A 27233-nucleotide genomic window follows, 5' to 3' on the forward strand; every position below is an offset into this window, starting at 1 on the left:
CGGCAGCAGGCTGTCTAAAACTCATTGACAGCGGGCTCCTGAATCCTCCTGTGGTTGGCGGTTGCAGTAAAAAAACAAAAATCTCTATCTAATATATACTGTATATAAGTGTCTTGGGGGGGCCCCCCCCCACGGGCCTGGGCCTCCCCACAGCCCTGGGCCCAGGGGCTTCAGCCCCGGTAAACCCCTGCATTAATCCGGCCCTGTATGTAGGGAATAGGTTGCCATTTGAGACGATTGTGTCTGCAATGTGCAAAGTGTCTTTTTTCATTTCCATATTACTGCTTAAATTTACTATAATACAAACAACAACATGTTTGAACATATTATGCCATAAGGCCTAAACAACAACATCAACAACCTGTTTGAGCCATAAGGCCTAAACAACAATATCAACAACCTGTTTGAACATATTTTGCCATAAGGCCTAAACAACAACAACCTATTTGAGCCATAAGGCCTAAACAACATTCCAAATTTAAAATGGACTAATCATCTTTTTTATTTTCATTATTATTTTTTTTGGTAATGTATGTGACTTTAATCAATATTATAGTTTTAATGCACATTTTAAGTTTCACTCTTTGTATAGCTGTCTGGGATGAGTTGACGCAATGTCAGTCTCCACACAACCAGAACTATGCTATCAGCTGTTATTCAATGTATGGCCCCGTCCCAAACGGTTCCCTGTGTACTACTTGGGACCAGGGCCCCATTTGTGTTCACTATAAGGAATAGGCCAGGGTGCCACTTGGGACTCATATTTATAAAGAGGTTAGGAACTTGTTACGTGTATTAATTGACCCATCTGTCCCCAACCAACAAACGCTGCGTCTGGTTGTTCAGATACCAGTATATTGATATCGTCTATTGCTGCTCAACACATGGACGAGACTAAACGCTTCTATTAGCTTCTGACATCACTTCCCTTTTTTTTTTTTTTTTTTTTAAGAGAAATAATTATTGTTGTGATGTCAGTGAGGCGGCAGCACACCGAGAGGTGACTGTTCTCCTGAACCCAACAGAACAGTGTAATGTATTATTCATCAGATTTTTTTTCTATTTGGTTCCTGTAAATATGTGAAGAGTTTGAATGGCTTATTATTACCTGGGTGTTTGAAACGGGTTTATATATCATCAAGTTCTTGGTGTAAAATAATAAAACACACGTTGTTTAAACTGGTTTAAGTCGACCCAAGTCTTTTTATTTATCAAGAGGTACCAGTACATGCATAGGGTGGGGAAGAACTGTGTCCAGGTTTGACGACTGCGGGGGATGGGCCTTTCACTCAATTCATCTTTCATTGATTCCTTGTATCTTCTCTCCTTGCCTCCCTTCTCAAAAGGGCATTGTATTGATCCGTATACGGTATCGTATCGTTTGAGCGGATCGATACCGTAATGTATCGTGGGTAAATTGACTGATAGTTATTTATGATGCAATGGGTTCTATGTACGTCAGTCACTTAGCTTAGTTTGTTCGACATTTCAAGTGACCGCTAACATACGGAATTGTTTTAAGATGGTTATCCCCGTGGCTCATTTAGCTATTTGATTTGGAATTTTTAGGACCCCTTTATGTGTGGATTTCTCTCTCTCTATATATAAACAAACAAAATAGATAAAATACTGAATTTGGTCTTTACTACTGTAGCCCACAAAAAACGATCGAATAACTAATTCATAAATGACAGTCCAATAAATCATAAGGAATAATGTTTGTTTAAGGTTTTGAAGTGTCTGTTGTATATCTAGGAGATATAAGAAAGCTCAGAAAATATATTCGTTTTTTGGACACATTTAACCCCTTATTTTTGTTGGCACAACTGCTTCCATTTGTATGGGTTACCTTCAAACAAGTCCCATAACACCATCATGAGAGTCCTCTTTCCATCGAGTGGTCTGAACGCTACTAGTTTTGTAGGCTAAACCGTTCAAACGCTACAAAAATTTTTACAAAACGTTTACAGTAAAAGTTGTCACTAGTTACCGTAGCCACAAAGCGTTTAAGTCTTCATTTAAGGTTAGCAGTGTGGTTACGGTTATGTTTAAAACCAGATATTAAGAAATTGTAGGAATAATCAGGGTTTAGCAATAATTATGACTTTGTGGCTGTGGTAACTAGTGACGACCGTAAAAGAGGGTGCCTGATTTCTCGACCACTGATGATGACGCACTCACGGCTCTGCAGCCATAGCAGCCAAACACGACGGCGTAAACAAAAACGGATTGCAGAAATATTTTTCTCGCTGAAGAGATCTTTATGAAGGAATATTACCTTTCCTTTTTGAAATAGGGTTGCGTTTACCTGACACTTGTCCCTACAAAGCCAGCTGTACGTGAAACTAGCTAAGGTCGCTAGCATTGCCTAAACGCTGACGTTAGCTAACTGCATTGCATGCTAGCTAGGGTAGCTTTAGCTAGTTAACAGTGTCTAGCCGCTATCTTTTGCAGTTTGGGAAAATACTAAACATAATAATAGTTTGCTAGTGTAGTTTAGCAAGGAAACTTACCCTGCTAATGTTATTAGCTAGTTCTAGCTAACGTTACAAGCGGGACAATATTTGTATTGCTTTTAAATATTTTTTTATGAATTTTTATCTTATTAACACTTTGTTTTAGCTAGCTATTTGTGTAGGTTGATATCAAATAAACACAATGATATAGTTAGAGAAGCAACAAGTACACTCACTAGTACGGACAGTACTAGCTGTGTCGGTAGTGTTTTTAGTTTGACAATCCAACGATGTCTAAGAATGGCGCTTTTATTGGCCCCTAGGCCTAACTCATGCAGCTGTATGATGATAATGAGCTGAAATGCCGACTAGAGGCATTTGATCCATTCAGAATCGCTGCTACATGACTCTTTTCCGCCAATTATCTGAGTTTGGACAGCAATGTTTAGTCTGATGGCGAATTGTTGCAACTGGTTGAAACGCTGGCGGCAGCCCGCAAGGTGAGTGGCATGAAGTACCTGACTACTAGTTAGCTAACGGAAGTTAAATTGGCTGGTTATGTATTTAAATATTAACACTATTTTTGATTGATTGGTTATTTGATTTGTGAATGGGGTATCAGTGCTGCCAGCCACCCACCCAGTTCACCCCATGCCAGAGTCTGTGATTTCATAGAATGTCTTGTTCGCTATATATCACCCAACAGAGGTGTGTGTGGTATATAGCATGCTGCTGCCTGATTACCGGGTAGTCATGTAACCAGTGACTAAGGTGCTAAACTACAGCCACTGTTAGCAGCTGTCACTCCTTAAAACTACAGAAGTGCCCCCCTCTCTCCAGAGCCGGATTAAAAAGTCATAAACCCCAGGGCTGTTATTTTATATGTTCTCTTTCATTCTGTTTGATTTCATGATATGCCTATTCTTATTATAAAATACATGTGTGTTGTTGACTGTGATAAAGGCACAGGATCCTAGGCAGTGTGTGAGTTTCAAGTTTGGGGAAGCTTATTTTCACTATAAAAATGCACCTTTTATTATAAAGCATTCTGTGCATCATAACATTTGCATACTGATGTAAGATAATGTGATGAGTAGATTGGATAGTCATAATTTAGGCTAATAATATAACCCAATCAATGCATGGCTGACAGGGGAGTAGGCCTCTGCTATAGGCCAGGGTTCCCCAACATGCGGCCTTGCAGGTGGGTTTTATTTGGTCCCCCAAATTCTCAGATTAATTTTTGTTTCTTTTTCTTCTTCTCATTGTTGGACATAAGACTGTAAAAACACCAGGAAATCGGTTCCCAAGTAATTATTATTTAAGGAATATTTTCCCAATTATTCCCACCATAATAGAGACTCACATGATCGTATACAAATGTAAGCAAGGTTTGAAATGATTATTCTAGTCAAACATATCTGTTTGGGCTTCTTGCAGTCTACAAATGATTTGTAGTTATGTTCAGGCCATCCGCTCCAGAAAGAAACCGTCCCTCAGCTGAATCTTGTTGATGATCCCTGCTATAGGCTACATTTCGTCCTGCTTTGCAGAGGGAGTTTTGTTGTTGTTTTTATAAACCCATTTCCTTCATATGACTGGAGACATTAGCAGAATCTCTTCTCTACTTTTCAGACAGTCGCAACTCAACAATAAATCAGCCCATATTGCGCAACACCGCCTTTTCCTCCCGACTGAAGGCCATGCCATTTTAAAAACAATCCACAACTTTAATTTATTAAAGAAGCTTAATGATCCTCTGTGGCCAAATCATGCTTTAGTTTAGAAGTATTGTATTTACTTCTATATAGACAGGAGTAGGTTTAATAACACACTTGTTTGCAACTTGTCTCTCTGTTCTTCTGTAGTCCTCAACCAACTGTGAAGTTCTGTTCCTCTCTCTGCTTCTCCACCCTAGCTTTGGATGCAGCACCTCTCTCTGCTTCTCCACCCTAGCTTTGGATGCAGCACCTCTCTCTGCTTCTCCACCCTAGCTTTGGATGCAGTACCTCTCTCTGCTTCTCCACCCTAGCTTTGGATGCAGTTCCTCTCTCTGCTTCTCCAGCCTAGCTTTGGATGCAGTTCCTCTCTCTGCTTCTCCAGCCTAGCTTTGGATGCAGCACCTCTCTCTGCTTCTCCACCCTAGCTTTGGATGCAGCACCTCTGCTTCTCCACCCTAGCTTTGGATGCAGTACCTCTCTCTGCTTCTCCACCCTAGCTTTGGATGCAGTACCTCTCTCTGCTTCTCCACCCTAGCTTTGGATGCAGCACCTCTCTCTGCTTCTCCACCCTAGCTTTGGATGCAGCACCTCTCTCTGCTTCTCCACCCTAGCTTTGGATGCAGCACCTCTCTGCTTCTCCACCCTAGCTTTGGATGCAGTACCTCTCTCTGCTTCTCCACCCTAGCTTTGGATGCAGCACCTCTCTCTGCTTCTTCACCCTAGCTTTGGATGCAGTACCCCTCTCTGCTTCTCCAGCCTAGCTTTGGATGCAGTACCCCTCTCTGCTTCTCCACCCTAGCTTTGGATGCAGTACCTCTCTCTGCTTCTCCACCCTAGCTTTGGATGCAGTACCTCTCTCTGCTTCTCCACCCTAGCTTTGGATGCAGTACCTCTCTCTGCTTCTCCACCCTAGCTTTGGATGCAGTACCTCTCTCTGCTTCTCCACCCTAGCTTTGGATGCAGTACCTCTCTCTGCTTCTCCACCCTGGCTTTGGATGCAGTACCTCTCTCTGCTTCTCCAGCCTAGCTTTGGATGCAGCACCTCTCTCTGCTTCTCCACCCTAGCTTTGGACGCAGCACCTCTCTGCTTCTCCACCCTAGCTTTGGATGCAGTACCTCTCTCTGCTTCTCCAGCCTAGCTTTGGATGCAGCACCTCTCTCCCTGTTCTTCTGTAGTCCTCAAGCAGCTGTGAAGTTCTGTTCCTCTCTGCTTCTCCACCCTAGCTTTGGATGCAGTACCTCTCTTTCCTTATCTGCCAATCGTAATAACAAGAGGTTTAGATTAAATCAGGATTTGTTCAGTTTATTAGACTTCTATATTATTACACAACCCATTTTAAAGGGGCATTACACTCAAATGTTAAGTTTGTCAAATGTTTTCAAACCTCAAATGTAGTCTTATGATGAATAGTTCACCCAAATATACAACATTTCATTTTGTACGTTGTTTTCCTTACCCTGTAATCAGTCGATGGACGAGGTAAAACAGCAATCCATGCTTTGTATTTGTTTAGCATTTATAGCACAAAACCAATGTAAGACAATATCTCTGATGTTAGCATTTATAGCACAAAACCAATGTAAGTCAATATCTCTGATGTTAGCATTTATAGCACAAAACCAATGTAAGACAATATCTCTGATGTTAGCATTTACAGCACAAAACCAATGTAAGACAATATCTCTGATGTTAGCATTTACAGCACAAAACCAATGTATGACAATATCTCTGATGTTAGCATTTACAGCACAAAACCAATGTAAGACAATATCTCTGATGTTAGCATTTACAGCACAAAACCAATGTAAGACAATATCTCTGATGTTAGCATTTACAGCACAAAACCAATGTAAGACAATATCTCTGATGTTAGCATTTACAGCACAAAACCAATGTAAGACAATATCTCTGATGTTAGCATTTATAGCACAAAACCAATGTAAGTCAATATCTCTGATGTTAGCATTTACAGCACAAAACCAATGTAAGACAATATCTCTGATGTTAGCATTAATGGCTCCCTAGTCAGGACTTTGGTCCCGTAGGGCTTTGTTAAGAAGTAGTGCACTATATAGGGAATAGGGTGCTGGGTGCTCTCCTTAAGAAGTAGTGCACTATATAGGGTGCTGGATGCTCTCCTTAAGAAGTAGTGCACTATATAGGGAGCTGGGTGCTCTCCTTAAGAAGTTGTGCACTATATAGGGAATAGGGTGCTGGATGCTCTCCAGACTCCACTGTGTTGAGATGAAGGTACTTCCCTGTTAGCTGCGTCCTAAATGGCTCCCTGGGCTCTGTTCAGAAGTAGTGCACTATACAGGGAATATGATGTCATTTGGGCCTTGGGACTGGAGTTAAGTGGTGTAGGACAGGTTTAAGGACAGGACTAGGTGATGTATCAGAAGTGGTATAGGACAGGACTCTAGGGGTTGTATCAGAAGTGGTTTAGGACAGGTTTAGGACAGGTTTAAGGACAGGACTCTAGGTGTTGTATCAGAAGTGGTGTAGGACAGGTTTAAGGACAGGACTCTAGGGGTTGTATCAGAAGTGGTATAGGACAGGTTTAAGGACAGGACTCTAGGGGTTGTATCAGAAGTGGTATAGGACAGGTTTAAGGACAGGACTCTAGGGGTTGTATCAGAATAGGACAGGTTTAAGGACAGGACTCTAGGGGTTGTATCAGAAGTGGTATAGGACAGGTTTAAGGACAGGACTCTAGGGGTTGTATCAGAAGTGGTGTAGGACAGGTTTAAGGACTCTAGGGGTTGTATCAGAAGTGGTATAGGACAGGACTCTAGGGGTTGTATCAGAAGTGGTTTAGGACAGGTTTAAGGACAGGACTCTAGGTGTTGTATCAGAAGTGGTATAGGACAGGTTTAAGGACAGGACTCTAGGTGTTGTATCAGAAGTGGTGTAGGACAGGTTTAAGGACAGGACTAGGTGTTGTATCAGAAGTGGTATAGGACAGGACTCTAGGTGTTGTATCAGAAGTGGTTTAGGACAGGTTTAAGGACAGGACTCTAGGGGTTGTATCAGAAGTGGTATAGGACAGGACTCTAGGTGTTGTATCAGAAGTGGTATAGGACAGGTTTAAGGACAGGACTAGGTGTTGTATCAGAAGTGGTATAGGACAGGACTCTAGGTGTTGTATCAGAAGTGGTATAGGACAGGACTCTAGGGGTTGTATAAGAAGTGGTTTAGGACAGGTTTAAGGACAGGGCTCGAGGGGTTGTATCAGAAGTGGTTTAGGACAGGTTTAAGGACAGGGCTCTAGGTGTTGTATCAGAAGTGGTATAGGACAGGTTTAAGGACAGGACTCTAGGTGTTGTATCAGAAGTGGCATAGGACAGGTTTAAGGACTCTAGGGGTTGTATCAGAAGTGGTATAGGACAGGACTCTAGGTGTTGTATCAGAAGTGGTATAGGACAGGTTTAAGGACAGGACTCTAGGGGTTGTATCAGAAGTGGTTTAGGACAGGTTTAAGGACAGGGCTCTAGGTGTTGTATCAGAAGTGGTGTAGGACAGGTTTAAGGACAGGACTAGGTGTTGTATCAGAAGTGGTATAGGACAGGACTCTAGGTGTTGTATCAGAAGTGGTATAGGACAGGACTCTAGGGGTTGTATAAGAAGTGGTTTAGGACAGGTTTAAGGACTCTAGGGGTTGTATCAGAAGTGGTATAGGACAGGACTCTAGGTGTTGTATCAGAAGTGGTATAGGACAGGTTTAAGGACAGGACTCTAGGTGTTGTATCAGAAGTGGTTTAGGACAGGACTCTAGGTGTTGTATCAGAAGTGGTATAGGACAGGTTTAAGGACAGGACTCTAGGTGTTGTATCAGAAGTGGTATAGGACAGGTTTAAGGACAGGACTCTAGGTGTTGTATCAGAAGTGGTATAGGACAGGTTTAAGGACAGGACTCTAGGGGTTGTATCAGAAGTGGTATAGGACAGGACTCTAGGGGTTGTATCAGAAGTGGTAGGACAGGTTTAAGGACAGGACTCTAGGGGTTGTATCAGAAGTGGTATAGGACAGGTTTAAGGACAGGACTCGAGGGGTTGTATCAGAAGTGGTATAGGACAGGTTTAAGGACAAGACTCGAGGGGTTGTATCAGAAGTGGTATAGGACAGGTTTAAGGACAGGACTCTAGGTGTTGTATCAGAAGTGGTATAGGACAGGACTCTAGGAGTTGTATCAGAAGTGGTATAGGACAGGTTTAAGGACAGGACTCTAGGGGTTGTATCATAAGTGGTATAGGACAGGTTTAAGGACAGGACTCTAGGGGTTGTATCATAAGTGGTATAGGACAGGTTTAAGGACAGGACTCTAGGGGTTGTATCAGAAGTGGTATAGGACAGGTTTAAGGACAGGTCTCTAGGGGTTGTATCAGAAGTGGTATAGGACAGGTTTAAGGACAGGACTCTAGGTATCAGAAGTGGTATAGGACAGGACTCTAGGGGTTGTATCAGAAGTGGTATAGGACAGGTTTAAGGACAGGACTAGGGGTTGTATCAGAAGTGGTATAGGACAGGTTTAAGGACTCTAGGGGTTGTATCAGAAGTGGTATAGGACAGGACTCTAGGTGTTGTATCAGAAGTGGTATAGGACAGGTTTAAGGACAGGACTCTAGGTATCAGAAGTGGTTTAGGACAGGACTCTAGGTGTTGTATCAGAAGTGGTATAGGACAGGTTTAAGGACAGGACTCTAGGTGTTGTATCAGAAGTGGTATAGGACAGGTTTAAGGACAGGACTCTAGGGGTTGTATCAGAAGTGGTATAGGACAGGACTCTAGGGGTTGTATCAGAAGTGGTATAGGACAGGTTTAAGGACAGGACTCTAGGGGTTGTATCAGAAGTGGTATAGGACAGGTTTAAGGACAGGACTCGAGGGGTTGTATCAGAAGTGGTATAGGACAGGTTTAAGGACAGGACTCGAGGGGTTGTATCAGAAGTGGTATAGGACAGGTTTAAGGACAGGACTCTAGGTGTTGTATCAGAAGTGGTATAGGACAGGACTCTAGGAGTTGTATCAGAAGTGGTATAGGACAGGTTTAAGGACAGGACTCTAGGGGTTGTATCATAAGTGGTATAGGACAGGTTTAAGGACAGGACTCTAGGGGTTGTATCAGAAGTGGTATAGGACAGGTTTAAGGACAGGTCTCTAGGGGTTGTATCAGAAGTGGTATAGGACAGGTTTAAGGACAGGACTAGGGGTTGTATCAGAAGTGGTATAGGACAGGTTTAAGGACTCTAGGGGTTGTATCAGAAGTGGTATAGGACAGGACTCTAGGTGTTGTATCAGAAGTGGTATAGGACAGGTTTAAGGACAGGACTCTAGGTATCAGAAGTGGTATAGGACAGGACTCTAGGGGTTGTATCATAAGTGGTATAGGACAGGTTTAAGGACAGGACTAGGTGTTGTATCAGAAGTGGTATAGGACAGGTTTAAGGACAGGACTCTAGGTGTTGTATCAGAAGTAGTATAGGACAGGTTTAAGGACTCTAGGGGTTGTATCAGAAGTGGTATAGGACAGGTTTAAGGACAGGACTAGGTGTTGTATCAGAAGTGGTATAGGACAGGTTTAAGGACAGGACTCTAGGTGTTGTATAAGAAGTGGTATAGGACAGGTTTAAGGACAGGTCTCTAGGGGTTGTATCAGAAGTGGTATAGGACAGGTTTAAGGACAGGACTCTAGGGGTTGTATCAGAAGTGGTGTAGGACAGGACTCTAGGTGTTGTATAAGAAGTGGTATAGGACAGGTTTAAGGACAGGTCTCTAGGGGTTGTATCAGAAGTGGTATAGGACAGGTTTAAGGACAGGACTCTAGGGGTTGTATCAGAAGTGGTGTAGGACAGGTTTAAGGACAGGACTCTAGGAGTTGTATTAGAAGTGGTGTAGGACAGGACTCTAGGGGTTGTATCAGAAGTGGTATAGGACAGGTTTAAGGACAGGACTCTAGGGGTTGTATCAGAAGTGGTATAGGACAGGACTCTAGGAGTTGTATCAGAAGTGGTATAGGACAGGTTTAAAGACAGGACTCTAGGGGTTGTATCAGAAGTGGTATAGGACAGGTTTAAGGACAGGACTAGGTGTTGTATCAGAAGTGGTATAGGACAGGACTCTAGGTGTTGTATCAGAAGTGGTGTAGGACAGGTTTAAGGACATGACTCTAGGAGTTGTATCAGAAGTGGTATAGGACAGGTTTAAGGACAGGACTCTAGGGGTTGTGTCAGAAGTAGTATAGGACAGGTTTAAGGACAGGACTCTAGGGGTTGTATCAGAAGTAGTATAGGACAGGTTTAAGGACTCTAGGGGTTGTATCAGAAGTGGTATAGGACAGGTTTAAGGACTCTAGGGGTTGTATCAGAAGTGGTATAGGACAGGTTTAAGGACAGGACTCTAGGGGTTGTGTCAGAAGTAGTATAGGACAGGTTTAAGGACAGGACTCTAGGTGTTGTATCAGAAGTGGTATAGGACAGGTTTAAGGACTCTAGGTGTTGTATCAGAAGTGGTATAGGACAGGACTCTAGAAGTGGTTTAGGACAGGTTTAAGGACAGGACTCTAGGGGTTGTATCAGAAGTGGTATAGGACAGGTTTAAGGACAGGACTCTAGGGGTTGTATCAGAACAGGACACTAGGGGTTGTATCAGAAGTGGTTTAGGACAGGTTTAAGGACAGGACTCCAGGTGTTGTATCAGAAGTGGTATAGGACAGGTTTAAGGACAGGACTCTAGGAGTTGTATCAGAAGTGGTATAGGACAGGTTTAAGGACAGGTCTCTAGGGGTTGTATCAGAAGTGGTATAGGACAGGTTTAAGGACAGGGCTCGAGGGGTTGTATCAGAAGTGGTATAGGACAGGTTTAAGGACAGGACTCTAGGTGTTGTATCAGAAGTGGTATAGGACAGGACTCTAGGGGTTGTATCAGAAGTGGTATAGGACAGGTTTAAGGACAGGGCTCGAGGGGTTGTATCAGAAGTGGTATAGGACAGGTTTAAGGACAGGACTCTAGGGGTTGTATCAGAAGTGGTATAGGACAGGTTTAAGGACAGGACTCTAGGTATCAGAAGTGGTATAGGACAGGACTCTAGGGGTTGTATCAGAAGTGGTATAGGACAGGTTTAAGGACAGGACCTAGGGGTTGTATCAGAAGTGGTATAGGACAGGTTTAAGGACAGGACTCTAGGGGTTGTATCAGAAGTGGTATAGGACAGGTTTAAGGACAGGACTAGGTGTTGTATCAGAAGTGGTATAGGACAGGACTCTAGGGGTTGTATAAGAAGTGGTATAGGACAGGTTTAAGGACAGGACTCTAGGTATCAGAAGTGGTATAGGACAGGACTCTAGGGGTTGTATCAGAAGTGGTATAGGACAGGTTTAAGGACAGGACTAGGGGTTGTATCAGAAGTGGTATAGGACAGGTTTAAGGACTCTAGGGGTTGTATCAGAAGTGGTATAGGACAGGACTCTAGGTGTTGTATCAGAAGTGGTATAGGACAGGTTTAAGGACAGGACTCTAGGTATCAGAAGTGGTATAGGACAGGACTCTAGGGGTTGTATCATAAGTGGTATAGGACAGGTTTAAGGACAGGACTAGGTGTTGTATCAGAAGTGGTATAGGACAGGTTTAAGGACAGGACTCTAGGTGTTGTATCAGAAGTAGTATAGGACAGGTTTAAGGACTCTAGGGGTTGTATCAGAAGTGGTATAGGACAGGTTTAAGGACAGGACTAGGTGTTGTATCAGAAGTGGTATAGGACAGGTTTAAGGACAGGACTCTAGGTGTTGTATCAGAAGTGGTATAGGACAGGACTCTAGGTGTTGTATAAGAAGTGGTATAGGACAGGTTTAAGGACAGGTCTCTAGGGGTTGTATCAGAAGTGGTATAGGACAGGTTTAAGGACAGGACTCTAGGGGTTGTATCAGAAGTGGTGTAGGACAGGTTTAAGGACAGGACTCTAGGAGTTGTATTAGAAGTGGTGTAGGACAGGACTCTAGGGGTTGTATCAGAAGTGGTATAGGACAGGTTTAAGGACAGGACTCTAGGGGTTGTATCAGAAGTGGTATAGGACAGGACTCTAGGAGTTGTATAGGACAGGTTTAAGGACAGGACTCTAGGGGTTGTATCAGAAGTGGTATAGGACAGGTTTAAGGACAGGACTAGGTGTTGTATCAGAAGTGGTATAGGACAGGACTCTAGGTGTTGTATCAGAAGTGGTGTAGGACAGGTTTAAGGACATGACTCTAGGAGTTGTATCAGAAGTGGTATAGGACAGGTTTAAGGACAGGACTCTAGGGGTTGTGTCAGAAGTAGTATAGGACAGGTTTAAGGACAGGACTCTAGGGGTTGTATCAGAAGTAGTATAGGACAGGTTTAAGGACTCTAGGGGTTGTATCAGAAGTGGTATAGGACAGGTTTAAGGACTCTAGGGGTTGTATCAGAAGTGGTATAGGACAGGTTTAAGGACAGGACTCTAGGGGTTGTATCAGAAGTGGTATAGGACAGGTTTAAGGACAGGACTCGAGGGGTTGTATCAGAAGTGGTATAGGACAGGTTTAAGGACAAGACTCGAGGGGTTGTATCAGAAGTGGTATAGGACAGGTTTAAGGACAGGACTCTAGGTGTTGTATCAGAAGTGGTATAGGACAGGACTCTAGGAGTTGTATCAGAAGTGGTATAGGACAGGTTTAAGGACAGGACTCTAGGGGTTGTATCATAAGTGGTATAGGACAGGTTTAAGGACAGGACTCTAGGGGTTGTATCATAAGTGGTATAGGACAGGTTTAAGGACAGGACTCTAGGGGTTGTATCAGAAGTGGTATAGGACAGGTTTAAGGACAGGTCTCTAGGGGTTGTATCAGAAGTGGTATAGGACAGGTTTAAGGACAGGACTCTAGGTATCAGAAGTGGTATAGGACAGGACTCTAGGGGTTGTATCAGAAGTGGTATAGGACAGGTTTAAGGACAGGACTAGGGGTTGTATCAGAAGTGGTATAGGACAGGTTTAAGGACTCTAGGGGTTGTATCAGAAGTGGTATAGGACAGGACTCTAGGTGTTGTATCAGAAGTGGTATAGGACAGGTTTAAGGACAGGACTCTAGGTATCAGAAGTGGTTTAGGACAGGACTCTAGGTGTTGTATCAGAAGTGGTATAGGACAGGTTTAAGGACAGGACTCTAGGTGTTGTATCAGAAGTGGTATAGGACAGGTTTAAGGACAGGACTCTAGGGGTTGTATCAGAAGTGGTATAGGACAGGACTCTAGGGGTTGTATCAGAAGTGGTATAGGACAGGTTTAAGGACAGGACTCTAGGGGTTGTATCAGAAGTGGTATAGGACAGGTTTAAGGACAGGACTCGAGGGGTTGTATCAGAAGTGGTATAGGACAGGTTTAAGGACAGGACTCGAGGGGTTGTATCAGAAGTGGTATAGGACAGGTTTAAGGACAGGACTCTAGGTGTTGTATCAGAAGTGGTATAGGACAGGACTCTAGGAGTTGTATCAGAAGTGGTATAGGACAGGTTTAAGGACAGGACTCTAGGGGTTGTATCATAAGTGGTATAGGACAGGTTTAAGGACAGGACTCTAGGGGTTGTATCAGAAGTGGTATAGGACAGGTTTAAGGACAGGTCTCTAGGGGTTGTATCAGAAGTGGTATAGGACAGGTTTAAGGACAGGACTAGGGGTTGTATCAGAAGTGGTATAGGACAGGTTTAAGGACTCTAGGGGTTGTATCAGAAGTGGTATAGGACAGGACTCTAGGTGTTGTATCAGAAGTGGTATAGGACAGGTTTAAGGACAGGACTCTAGGTATCAGAAGTGGTATAGGACAGGACTCTAGGGGTTGTATCATAAGTGGTATAGGACAGGTTTAAGGACAGGACTAGGTGTTGTATCAGAAGTGGTATAGGACAGGTTTAAGGACAGGACTCTAGGTGTTGTATCAGAAGTAGTATAGGACAGGTTTAAGGACTCTAGGGGTTGTATCAGAAGTGGTATAGGACAGGTTTAAGGACAGGACTAGGTGTTGTATCAGAAGTGGTATAGGACAGGTTTAAGGACAGGACTCTAGGTGTTGTATAAGAAGTGGTATAGGACAGGTTTAAGGACAGGTCTCTAGGGGTTGTATCAGAAGTGGTATAGGACAGGTTTAAGGACAGGACTCTAGGGGTTGTATCAGAAGTGGTGTAGGACAGGACTCTAGGTGTTGTATAAGAAGTGGTATAGGACAGGTTTAAGGACAGGTCTCTAGGGGTTGTATCAGAAGTGGTATAGGACAGGTTTAAGGACAGGACTCTAGGGGTTGTATCAGAAGTGGTGTAGGACAGGTTTAAGGACAGGACTCTAGGAGTTGTATTAGAAGTGGTGTAGGACAGGACTCTAGGGGTTGTATCAGAAGTGGTATAGGACAGGTTTAAGGACAGGACTCTAGGGGTTGTATCAGAAGTGGTATAGGACAGGACTCTAGGAGTTGTATCAGAAGTGGTATAGGACAGGTTTAAAGACAGGACTCTAGGGGTTGTATCAGAAGTGGTATAGGACAGGTTTAAGGACAGGACTAGGTGTTGTATCAGAAGTGGTATAGGACAGGACTCTAGGTGTTGTATCAGAAGTGGTGTAGGACAGGTTTAAGGACATGACTCTAGGAGTTGTATCAGAAGTGGTATAGGACAGGTTTAAGGACAGGACTCTAGGGGTTGTGTCAGAAGTAGTATAGGACAGGTTTAAGGACAGGACTCTAGGGGTTGTATCAGAAGTAGTATAGGACAGGTTTAAGGACTCTAGGGGTTGTATCAGAAGTGGTATAGGACAGGTTTAAGGACTCTAGGGGTTGTATCAGAAGTGGTATAGGACAGGTTTAAGGACAGGACTCTAGGGGTTGTGTCAGAAGTAGTATAGGACAGGTTTAAGGACAGGACTCTAGGTGTTGTATCAGAAGTGGTATAGGACAGGTTTAAGGACTCTAGGTGTTGTATCAGAAGTGGTATAGGACAGGACTCTAGGGGTTGTATCAGAAGTGGTATAGGACAGGTTTAAGGACAGGACTCTAGGGGTTGTATCAGAAGTGGTTTAGGACAGGTTTAAGGACAGGACTCTAGGGGTTGTATCAGAAGTGGTATAGGACAGGTTTAAGGACAGGACACTAGGGGTTGTATCAGAAGTGGTTTAGGACAGGTTTAAGGACAGGACTCCAGGTGTTGTATCAGAAGTGGTATAGGACAGGTTTAAGGACAGGACTCTAGGAGTTGTATCAGAAGTGGTATAGGACAGGTTTAAGGACAGGTCTCTAGGGGTTGTATCAGAAGTGGTATAGGACAGGTTTAAGGACAGGGCTCGAGGGGTTGTATCAGAAGTGGTATAGGACAGGTTTAAGGACAGGACTCTAGGTGTTGTATCAGAAGTGGTATAGGACAGGACTCTAGGGGTTGTATCAGAAGTGGTATAGGACAGGTTTAAGGACAGGGCTCGAGGGGTTGTATCAGAAGTGGTATAGGACAGGTTTAAGGACAGGACTCTAGGGGTTGTATCAGAAGTGGTATAGGACAGGTTTAAGGACAGGACTCTAGGTATCAGAAGTGGTATAGGACAGGACTCTAGGGGTTGTATCAGAAGTGGTATAGGACAGGTTTAAGGACAGGACCTAGGGGTTGTATCAGAAGTGGTATAGGACAGGTTTAAGGACAGGACTCTAGGGGTTGTATCAGAAGTGGTATAGGACAGGTTTAAGGACAGGACTAGGTGTTGTATCAGAAGTGGTATAGGACAGGACTCTAGGGGTTGTATAAGAAGTGGTATAGGACAGGTTTAAGGACAGGACTCTAGGTATCAGAAGTGGTATAGGACAGGACTCTAGGGGTTGTATCAGAAGTGGTATAGGACAGGTTTAAGGACAGGACTAGGGGTTGTATCAGAAGTGGTATAGGACAGGTTTAAGGACTCTAGGGGTTGTATCAGAAGTGGTATAGGACAGGACTCTAGGTGTTGTATCAGAAGTGGTATAGGACAGGTTTAAGGACAGGACTCTAGGTATCAGAAGTGGTATAGGACAGGACTCTAGGGGTTGTATCATAAGTGGTATAGGACAGGTTTAAGGACAGGACTAGGTGTTGTATCAGAAGTGGTATAGGACAGGTTTAAGGACAGGACTCTAGGTGTTGTATCAGAAGTAGTATAGGACAGGTTTAAGGACTCTAGGGGTTGTATCAGAAGTGGTATAGGACAGGTTTAAGGACAGGACTAGGTGTTGTATCAGAAGTGGTATAGGACAGGTTTAAGGACAGGACTCTAGGTGTTGTATCAGAAGTGGTATAGGACAGGACTCTAGGTGTTGTATAAGAAGTGGTATAGGACAGGTTTAAGGACAGGTCTCTAGGGGTTGTATCAGAAGTGGTATAGGACAGGTTTAAGGACAGGACTCTAGGGGTTGTATCAGAAGTGGTGTAGGACAGGTTTAAGGACAGGACTCTAGGAGTTGTATTAGAAGTGGTGTAGGACAGGACTCTAGGGGTTGTATCAGAAGTGGTATAGGACAGGTTTAAGGACAGGACTCTAGGGGTTGTATCAGAAGTGGTATAGGACAGGACTCTAGGAGTTGTATCAGAAGTGGTATAGGACAGGTTTAAGGACAGGACTCTAGGGGTTGTATCAGAAGTGGTATAGGACAGGTTTAAGGACAGGACTAGGTGTTGTATCAGAAGTGGTATAGGACAGGACTCTAGGTGTTGTATCAGAAGTGGTGTAGGACAGGTTTAAGGACATGACTCTAGGAGTTGTATCAGAAGTGGTATAGGACAGGTTTAAGGACAGGACTCTAGGGGTTGTGTCAGAAGTAGTATAGGACAGGTTTAAGGACAGGACTCTAGGGGTTGTATCAGAAGTAGTATAGGACAGGTTTAAGGACTCTAGGGGTTGTATCAGAAGTGGTATAGGACAGGTTTAAGGACTCTAGGGGTTGTATCAGAAGTGGTATAGGACAGGTTTAAGGACAGGACTCTAGGGGTTGTGTCAGAAGTAGTATAGGACAGGTTTAAGGACAGGACTCTAGGGGTTGTATCAGAAGTAGTATAGGACAGGTTTAAGGACTCTAGGGGTTGTATCAGAAGTGGTATAGGACAGGTTTAAGGACTCTAGGGGTTGTATCAGAAGTGGTATAGGACAGGTTTAAGGACAGGACTCTAGGTGTTGTATCAGAAGTGGTATAGGACAGGTTTAAGGACTCTAGGTGTTGTATCAGAAGTGGTATAGGACAGGACTCTAGGGGTTGTATCAGAAGTGGTTTAGGACAGGTTTAAGGACTCTAGGTGTTGTATCAGAAGTGGTATAGGACAGGTTTAAGGACAGGACTCTAGGAGTTGTATCAGAAGTGGTATAGGACAGGTTTAAGGACAGGTCTCTAGGGGTTGTATCAGAAGTGGTATAGGACAGGTTTAAGGACAGGGCTCGAGGGGTTGTATCAGAAGTGGTATAGGACAGGTTTAAGGACAGGACTCTAGGTGTTGTATCAGAAGTGGTATAGGACAGGACTCTAGGGGTTGTATCAGAAGTGGTATAGGACAGGTTTAAGGACAGGGCTCGAGGGGTTGTATCAGAAGTGGTATAGGACAGGTTTAAGGACAGGACTCTAGGGGTTGTATCAGAAGTGGTATAGGACAGGTTTAAGGACAGGACTCTAGGTATCAGAAGTGGTATAGGACAGGACTCTAGGGGTTGTATCAGAAGTGGTATAGGACAGGTTTAAGGACAGGACCTAGGGGTTGTATCAGAAGTGGTATAGGACAGGTTTAAGGACAGGACTCTAGGGGTTGTATCAGAAGTGGTATAGGACAGGTTTAAGGACAGGACTAGGTGTTGTATCAGAAGTGGTATAGGACAGGACTCTAGGGGTTGTATAAGAAGTGGTTTAGGACAGGTTTAAGGACAGGTCTCTAGGGGTTGTATCAGAAGTGGTATAGGACAGGTTTAAGGACAGGACTCTAGGGGTTGTATCAGAAGTGGTATAGGACAGGTTTAAGGACAGGACTCTAGGGGTTGTATCAGAAGTGGCCTGGTCTCTGGCACTGCTGCTTCACTCTTTGATTACCCCTGGGCTCTCTCCCAATTCCTCTTTGATTACCCCTGGGCTCTCTCCCAATTCCTCTTTGATTACCCCTGGGCTCTCTCCCAATTCCTCTTTGATTACCCCTGGGCTCTCTCCCAATTCCTCTTTGATTACCCCTGGGCTCTCTCCCAATTCCTCTTTGATTACCCCTGGGCTCTCTCCCAATTCCTCTTTCCTCCATTCCTCATGTCAGGACTCTTCGCCTCCTCAACCTGCATTGGAAATAAAGATCCAATGTCCCTGTTCTCTCTCCTCTGACCTTTTTGTCTTTCAATGAGTTTTGAGAAGGATGTGAGGAGAGAGGAGGTGAGGAATCAAGGAAGTATTAATTGTAAAAATATATACGTTTTAATAAAGAGCGCCGGGGAGGTGAGACGGCGACGCAGTGACCCTGTGACACTAAACAGGCAGAGTATCGTGAGAACACGTGTCCCGTTGTCGAGAGACTTAAGGAAATCCCTAGCTAATCCTGCTGCTTTCTGGGCCTGGCCTGTAGAGTGGGGATGGGGGTGTGTGGTTATGAAGTCTGTGTGTGTGTGTGTTACACGTTTTCCGTCGGCGTGGCGTACTGTATAATGAGGGGACATGGTGTGGTTACTAGTTAGTGTCCCTGACGTCCGTCGTGTCAGTGGTCTCTGGGTCTGGTTGAAGCTCCCACATGAAGTCCTCCTGGCTCCAGAGGACTGTCCGCTGGATCGTCTGCTTGATGTACGTACGGCGGAAGAGCCGTAGGCAAGTTGTTTTCCACGTTGATGTGTGTGTGTGTGTTGTCAGAATGTGAGTGTGTGTTTTGGTTCTGTAAGCTTGTTGTTATTGGTCATTTCCATGTGGAGGGTAGACATATGTTTATTTGGTCAGCTGGTGTGTGTCTCGGTGTGTCTCTGTGTGTCTCTGTGTGTCTCTGTGTGTGTCTGTGTGTGTCTGTGTGTGTCTGTGTGTGTCTCTGTGTGTCTCTGTGTGTCTCTGTGTGTCTCCGTGTGTCTCCGTGTGTCTCCGTGTGTCTCCGTGTGTCTCCGTGTGTCTCCGTGTGTCTCTGTGTGTGTCTCGGTGTGTCTCGGTGTGTCTCGGTGTGTCTGGGTGTGTCTCGGTGTGTCTCCGTGTGTCTCCGTGTGTCTCTGTGTCTCCGTGTGTGTTGTGGAAGTGTGTTCCATAGCAGAGGCACTTTTTGATGTGAGGCTAGGTGTGTGTGTGTGTGTTTCTAACAAGAATGATGACTAGGTGACTTTTTATGCAATTTGACTAGGTGACACAGAGAAGCTTTTTGCTGAGTAGAAAGGGTGAATTTAGGATCTAGGCCTATTCATGGGAAGGCGAATGAATGAATGAATGAATGATGGACGATAGTTCTAATATCCACATCCCATAAAGGAATGTCTCGAGGTGTTCGATAAGTCTGTTTACTCTGCATCACTGTCTGTTTACATCCATAGACTTACCTAGCTGTTCAATGCGATTATGGACCGATTATGCTGACTCACCCAGTCTGTGGTCATGTCCCTGCAGTGTTGGCCCTGGGCAGCCCTGAGGTAGACAGGGGGGGGCTGTATTAGTGACCTGGGCTGCTGGCTAAGCCCCTCTTACAGTTACCACCTTAACCAGTAACGTCTGAAGGACAGGGTGAGGTGAGGGTGGTACCTGTCTGCCTGCCTGACCGATGCCTTAGGCTAATATCAGATTATTCATCGTTTCTGTGTGGAGACCGGCGTTCAATGTTCAATGGTTTCTTTGGAAGTGACTCAAGCTATAAAATCAATATTTATTTATTGTACATTTATTTAACTAGCCAAGTCGGTTAAGAACAAATTCTTATTTACAATGACGGCCTACCGGGGAACAGTGGGTTATAACTGCCTTGTTCAGGGGCAGAACGACAGATTTTTACCTCGTCAGCTCGGGGATTCGAACTTACAACCTTTCGGTTACTAGTCCAACGCTCTAACCACTAGGCTACCCTGCCACCCCAAATATGTCTTGCTTACTAATGTTGCTCTCTATCCTTTATAGAAGGGACACGTCATGAGTCACATGACATGTTGTAGGGTACTCTACAACATGTCATGTGACTCATGACGTGTCCCTTCTATAAAGGATAGAGAGCAACAAAGTGTGAATATTGTCCTATCGTTTTCCTGCATGTCTTTCTCCTACCACACCTCCATTTGAGTCCCTGTGTCATCTCTCTAGTAATCCAGCTTCTCTGTGGTGTGTTTTTAGGAAAATAACACTGGTGATGGTTGGACTTGACAACGCTGGGAAGACTGCTACAGTACGCGGGATCCAGGGAGGTGAGTGGGTCGTCTTGACTTGAATCACTCACTTCTCATTCTACTCTTTTAGAAAATGTAAGGTGTTGGCTCGTTCTCTTGGTCGCTGAACGTGCGTGTGTTGTGCTCCTTCACAGAGAGCCCAGAGGACGTGGCCCCTACGGTAGGCTTCTCCAAGGTGGATCTGAAGCAGGGGAAGTTTGAGGTCACCATCTTTGACCTGGGCGGAGGGAAGAGAATCAGGTCTTTATACACTCGATGTCTTTCCGACACTCACACCTGCACTTTCTGCCATGATTCTGCTGATAGGACTATTGCAAACAAAGGTTTATAATGGCTAGTGGGCTATAGTGGCTGTGATATGTGGTTGTCCCCCCCCGTCCCCTCCCCTACTAAACGTATAGTTGAATGCACTGCCTGTGAGTGGCTCTGGATAAGAGTCTGCTAAATGACTCCAATGTGATCAGGGGCATCTGGAAAAACTACTACAGCGAGTCGTACGGGGTGGTGTTCGTGGTGGACTCCAGTGATGTGCAGAGGATCCAGGAGACCAGGGACACCATGGCTGAGGTCCTCCGACACCCTCGCATCGCTGGGAAACCTGTCCTAGTGTGAGTCACTCTGAGCTCTAAACCTGTCCTAGTGTGAGTCACTCTGAGCTCTAAACCTGTCCTAGTGTGAGTTACTGTCTGAGCTCTAAACCTGGCCTAGTGTGAGTTACTGTCTGAGCTCTAAACCTGTCCTAGTGTGAGTTACTGTCTGAGCTCTAAACCTGTCCCAGTGTGAGTCACTCTGAGCTCTAAACCTGTCCTAGTGTGAGTCACTCTGAGCTCTAAACCTGTCCCAGTGTGAGTCACTCTGAGCTCTAAACCTGTCCTAGTGTGAGTCACTCTGTCTGAGCTCTAAACCTGTCCTAGTGTGAGTTACTGTCTGAGCTCTAAACCTGTCCCAGTGTGAGTCACTCTGAGCTCTAAACCTGTCCTAGTGTGAGTCACTCTGAGCTCTAAACCTGTCCCAGTGTGAGTCACTCTGTCTGAGCTCTAAACCTGAGTGTGAGTTACTCTGTCTGAGCTCTAAACCTGGCCTAGTGTGAGTTACTGTCTGAGCTCTAAACCTGTCCTAGTGTGAGCCACTCTGTCTGAGCTCTAAACCTGTCCTAGTGTGAGTTACTGTCTGAGCTCTAAACCTGTCCTAGTGTGAGTTACTGTCTGAGCTTTAAACCTGGCCTAGTGTGAGTTACTGTCTGAGCTTTAAACCTGGCCTAGTGTGAGTTACTCTCTGAGCTCTAAACCTGTCCTACTGTGAGTTACTCTCTGAGCTTTAAACCTGGCCTAGTGTGAGTTACTGTCTGAGCTCTAAACCTGTCCTAGTGTGAGTTACTGTCTGTCTGAGCTCTAAACCTGGCCTAGTGTGAGTTACTGTCTGAGCTCTAAACCTGTCCTAGTGTGAGTTACTGTCTGAGCTCTAAACCTGGCCTAGTGTGAGTTACTGTCTGTCTGAGCTCTAAACCTGTCCTAGTGTGAGTTACTGTCTGTCTGAGCTCTAAACCTGGCCTAGTGTGAGTTACTGTCTGTCTGAGCTCTAAACCTGGCCTAGTGTGAGTTACTGTCTCAGCTCTAAACCTGTCCTAGTGTGAGTCACTGTCTGTCTGAGCTCTAAACCTGTCCTAGTGTGAGTCACTGTCTGTCTGAGCTCTAAACCTGGCCTAGTGTGAGTTACTGTCTGAGCTTAAACCTGTCCTAGTGTGAGTCACTGTCTGTCTGAGCTCTAAACCTGTCCTAATGTGAGTTACTGTCTGAGCTCTAATTCTGGCCTTCTGCCTGTCTGTCTGCCTGTCTGCCTGTCTGTCTGCCTGTCTGCCTGTCTGCCTGCCTGCCTGCCTGTCTGCCTCTTTTTAAAGTAGCGTATTATATTCTGCACAACATATTGTGAAAGGGAATCCATGTTAGCAGGAATCCAACTATAGTTCCAGAAGCCTGACTGGCAGCATTTAATCCTGAAGTATCCTCCTCCCACTCCATATGTTTCTGTCTCACATCCTCATCCTCCTGGGGGCCTACAATTCATTTCTATTACAAAAAACATCTATTTCCCCTCACCTTAACCCGTAACCGCTAACCTCGTACCCTAATGCTAAGCCTAATTGTAACCCTAAACCTCTAAGCTTAAAATAGCCGTTGTCCTCATTGGGACGAGGGAGAATTTCCCTGGTTTTACGATCCTTGTCGGGGCTTTCTGAGATTGTAGGTCCCCACAAGGATAGAAGAACCAACACACACACACACACACACACCACACCACACCACACCACACCACACCACACACACACACCACCTGCTGTCCGACAACTGTTTCTGACATATCCCTGTCGGCTCCACAGATTGGCTAACAAACAGGATCGGGACGGGGCATTGGCTGAGGCAGACATCATCGAGAACCTGTCATTGGAGAAGCTAGTGAACGAGAACAAGTGTCTCTGTCAGATCGTGAGTGATGCTGTGGTTTGTCTCTCAATATTTCACCTGTAGTAACTGCAGTACTGTGGCTATGAGGCTGTACCTTGTTATACTACACCTGTAGTAACCTGTAGTACTGTGGCTATGAGGCTTTACCTTGTTATACTACACCTGTAGTAACTGTAGTACTGTGGCTATGAGGCTGTACCTTGTTATACTACACCTGTAGTACTGTGGCTATGAGGCTTTACCTTGTTATACTACACCTGTAGTAACTGTAGTACTGTGGCTATGAGGCTGTACCTTGTTATACTACACCTGTAGTAACTGTGGCTATGAGGCTTTACCTTGTTATACTACACCTGTAGTAACCTGTAGTACTGTGGCTATGAGGCTGTACCTTGTTATACTACACCTGTAGTAACTGTAGTACTGTGGCTATGAGGCTTTACCTTGTTATACTACACCTGTAGTACTGTGGCTATGAGGCTGTACCTTGTTATACTACACCTGTAGTAACCTGTAGTACTGTGGCTATGAGGCTTTACCTTGTTATACTACACCTGTAGTAACCTGTAGTACTGTGGCTATGAGGCTTTACCTTGTTATACTACACCTGTAGTAACTGTAGTACTGTGGCTATGAGGCTGTACCTTGTTATACTACACCTGTAGTAACTGTAGTACTGTGGCTATGAGGCTTTACCTTGTTATACTACACCTGTAGTAACTGTAGTACTGTGGCTATGAGGCTTTACCTTGTTATACTACACCTGTAGTAACTGTGGCTATGAGGCTTTACCTTGTTATACTACACCTGTAGTAACCTGTAGTACTGTGGCTATGAGGCTTTACCTTGTTATACTACACCTGTAGTACTGTGGCTATGAGGCTTTACCTTGTTATACTACACCTGTAGTACTGTGGCTATGAGGCTGTACCTTGTTATACTACACCTGTAGTAACCTGTAGTACTGTGGCTATGAGGCTTTACCTTGTTATACTACACCTGTAGTAACCTGTAGTACTGTGGCTATGAGGCTTTACCTTGTTATACTACACCTGTAGTAACTGTAGTACTGTGGCTATGAGGCTGTACCTTGTTATACTACACCTGTAGTAACTGTAGTACTGTGGCTATGAGGCTTTACCTTGTTATACTACACCTGTAGTACTGTGGCTATGAGGCTTTACCTTGTTATACTACACCTGTAGTAACCTGTAGTACTGTGGCTATGAGGCTTTACCTTGTTATACTACACCTGTAGTAACCTGTAGTACTGTGGCTATGAGGCTGTACCTTGTTATACTATACCTGTAGTAACTGTAGTACTGTGGCTATGAGGCTTTACCTTGTTATACTACACCTGTAGTACTGTGGCTATGAGGCTTTACCTTGTTATACTACACCTGTAGTAACCTGTAGTACTGTGGCTATGAGGCTTTACCTTGTTATACTACACCTGTAGTAACCTGTAGTACTGTGGCTATGAGGCTTTACCTTGTTATACTACACCTGTAGTACTGTGGCTATGAGGCTTTACCTTGTTATACTACACCTGTAGTACTGTGGCTATGAGGCTTTACCTTGTTATACTACACCTGTAGTACTGTGGCTATGAGGCTTTACCTTGTTATACTACACCTGTAGTAACCTGTAGTACTGTGGCTATGAGGCTGTACCTTGTTATACTACACCTGTAGTAACTGTAGTACTGTGGCTATGAGGCTTTACCTTGTTATACTACACCTGTAGTACCTGTAGTACTGTGGCTATGAGGCTTTACCTTGTTATACTACACCTGTAGTACCTGTAGTACTGTGGCTATGAGGCTGTACCTTGTTATACTACACCTGTAGTACCTGTAGTACTGTGGCTATGAGGCTGTACGTTGTTGCAGCTGGTCAGGATTGTTCTTCATACATTATATTAGCAAAGAGTTCCTCCTGGTTTCAACAATGACCCCCCCCCCCATATTGTTCTCTCTCTTGTGAGAATAGCTGTCTATAAAATATATGAGTTAAGAAATCAAATGTTGTGTGACATTGTCTCTCTACCCGTCTGACTTCAGGAGCCTTGTTCTGCTGTTCTGGGCCGTGGTAAGAAGGGGGACAAGTCCATCAGGAACGGACTCAACTGGCTGCTCAACAACATCGCTAAAGACTACGAAGCCATCTCTGAACGCGTCCGGAAGGACACGGCCGAACAGAGGGCTCTGGAGGAACAGGAGAAGAAGGAGAGACAGGAGAGAGTACGGAGGATACGGGAGGAGAGGTGAGGGGGAGGAGGAGGAGAGGTGAGGGGGAGGAGGAAGGACACGGCCGAACAGAGGGCTCAGGAGGAACAGGAGAAGACAGAGAGACAGGAGAGAGTACGGAGGATACGGGAGGTGAGGGGGAGGAGGAGGAGAGGTGAGGAGAGGTGAGGGGGAGGAGGAGGTGAGGTGAGGAGGAGGAGAAGGGAGGAGGAGGAGAGGTGAGGGGGAGGAGGAAGAGGTAAGGGGGATGAGGAGGAGGTGAGGTGAGGTGAGGAGGAGGTGAGGTGAGGAGGAGGTGAGGTGAGGAGGAGAGGTGAGGAGGAGGAGAGGTGAGGGGGAGGAGGAGGTGAGGTGAGGGGGAGGAGGAGAGGTGAGGTGAGGGAGGAGGAGGAGAGGTGAGGGGGAGGAGGAGGGGAGGAGGAGAGAAGAGGAGGAGGAGGAGAGAGGAGGAGGAGTGAGGAGGAGGAGAGGTGAGGAGGAGGAGGTGAGGTGAGGTGAGGGAGGAGGAGGAGAGGTGAGGGGGAGGAGGAGGTGAGGGGGAGGAGGAGGAAGAGGTGAGGGAGGAGGAAGAGGTGAGGGGGAGGAAGAGGTGAGGGGGAGGGAGGAGGAGGAGGAAGAGGGGTGGAGGAGGAGGAGGAAGAGGGGTGGAGGAGGAGGAGGAAGAGGGGTGGAGGAGGAGGAAGAAGGGGGGTGGAGGAGGAGGAAGAGGGGTGGTGGAGGAGGAAGAGGGGTGGAGGAGGGGTGAGGAGGAGAGGAGGAGAGGTGAGGGAGAGGAGAGGAGGAGAGGTGAGGGGGAGGAGGAGGAGAGGTGAGGGGGAGGAGGAGGAGAGGTGAGGAGGAGGAGGAGAGGTGAGGGGGGTGAGGAGGAGAGGTGAGGAGGAGGAGGAGAGGTGAGGGGGAGGAGAAGGAGGTGAGGGGGAGGAGAAGGAGGAGAGGTGAGGGGGAGGAGGAGGTGGAGAGGTGAGGGGGAGGAGGAGGTGTGAGGAGGAGGTGGAGAGGTGAGGAGTGAGGGGGAGAGGTGAGGGGGAGAGGTGAGGGGGAGGAGGAGATGTGTAGAGGTGAGGAAGAGGGGAGGAGGAGGGGAGAGATCACACCTTAGTGACAGGGACAATACAGTAGACAATAGGCGAGATATCACACCTTAGTGACAGGGACAATACAGTAGACAATAGGAGAGATATCACACCTTAGTGACAGGGACAATACAGTAGACAATAGGAGAGATATCACACCTTAGACATTAACCAGCTGGTTAGGAGAGATATCACACCTTAGTGACGGGAACATTAACCAGCTGGTTAGGAGAGATATCACACCTTAGTGACATTAACCAGCTGGTTAGGAGAGCTATCACACCTTAGTGACATTAACCAGCTGGTTAGGAGAGATATCACACCTTAGTGACATTAACCAGCTGGTTAGGAGAGCTATCACACCTTAGTGACATTAACCAGCTGGTTAGACATTTACATTTACATTTAAGTCATTTAGCAGACGCTCTTATCCAGAGCGACTTAGGAGAGATATCACACCTTAGTGACATTAACCAGCTGGTTAGGAGAGATATCACACCTTAGTGACGGGACAATACAGTAGACAATAGGAGAGATATCACACCTTAGTGACGGGAACATTAACCAGCTGGTTAGGAGAGATATCACACCTTAGTGACATTAACCAGCTGGTTAGGAGAGCTATCACACCTTAGTGACATTAACCAGCTGGTTAGGAGAGATATCACACCTTAGTGACATTAACCAGCTGGTTAGGAGAGCTATCACACCTTAGTGACATTAACCAGCTGGTTAGGAGAGATATCACACCTTAGTGACGGGAACATTAACCAGCTGGTTAGGAGAGCTATCACACCTTAGTGACATTAACCAGCTGGTTAGGAGAGATATCACACCTTAGTGACGGGAACATTAACCAGCTGGTTAGGAGAGATATCACACCTTAGTGACGGGAACATTAACCAGCTGGTT

The 27233-nt window shown here is 45.3% G+C and overlaps 1 protein-coding gene across 1 annotated transcript in view; it reads left to right on the forward strand.

Annotated features, from left to right (window-relative positions):
- The first annotated feature begins 2121 nt into the window (after positions 1–2121).
- arl13b (ADP-ribosylation factor-like 13b) overlaps positions 2122–27233 on the forward strand; it is a 35165-nt gene continuing 10053 nt past the window's right edge. The window contains exons 1-6 of the mRNA XM_071330954.1: positions 2122–2956; positions 20486–20556; positions 20673–20778; positions 21003–21146; positions 22916–23021; positions 25063–25265. Coding sequence (XP_071187055.1) covers positions 2898–2956; positions 20486–20556; positions 20673–20778; positions 21003–21146; positions 22916–23021; positions 25063–25265 — 689 coding nt within the window. The 5' untranslated portion in view covers positions 2122–2897. The remainder of the gene's footprint in view (positions 2957–20485; positions 20557–20672; positions 20779–21002; positions 21147–22915; positions 23022–25062; positions 25266–27233) is intronic.

Source organism: Salvelinus alpinus, chromosome 10, assembly GCF_045679555.1.
Source record: "Salvelinus alpinus chromosome 10, SLU_Salpinus.1, whole genome shotgun sequence".
NCBI classification, from domain to species: Eukaryota; Metazoa; Chordata; class Actinopteri; order Salmoniformes; family Salmonidae; genus Salvelinus; species Salvelinus alpinus.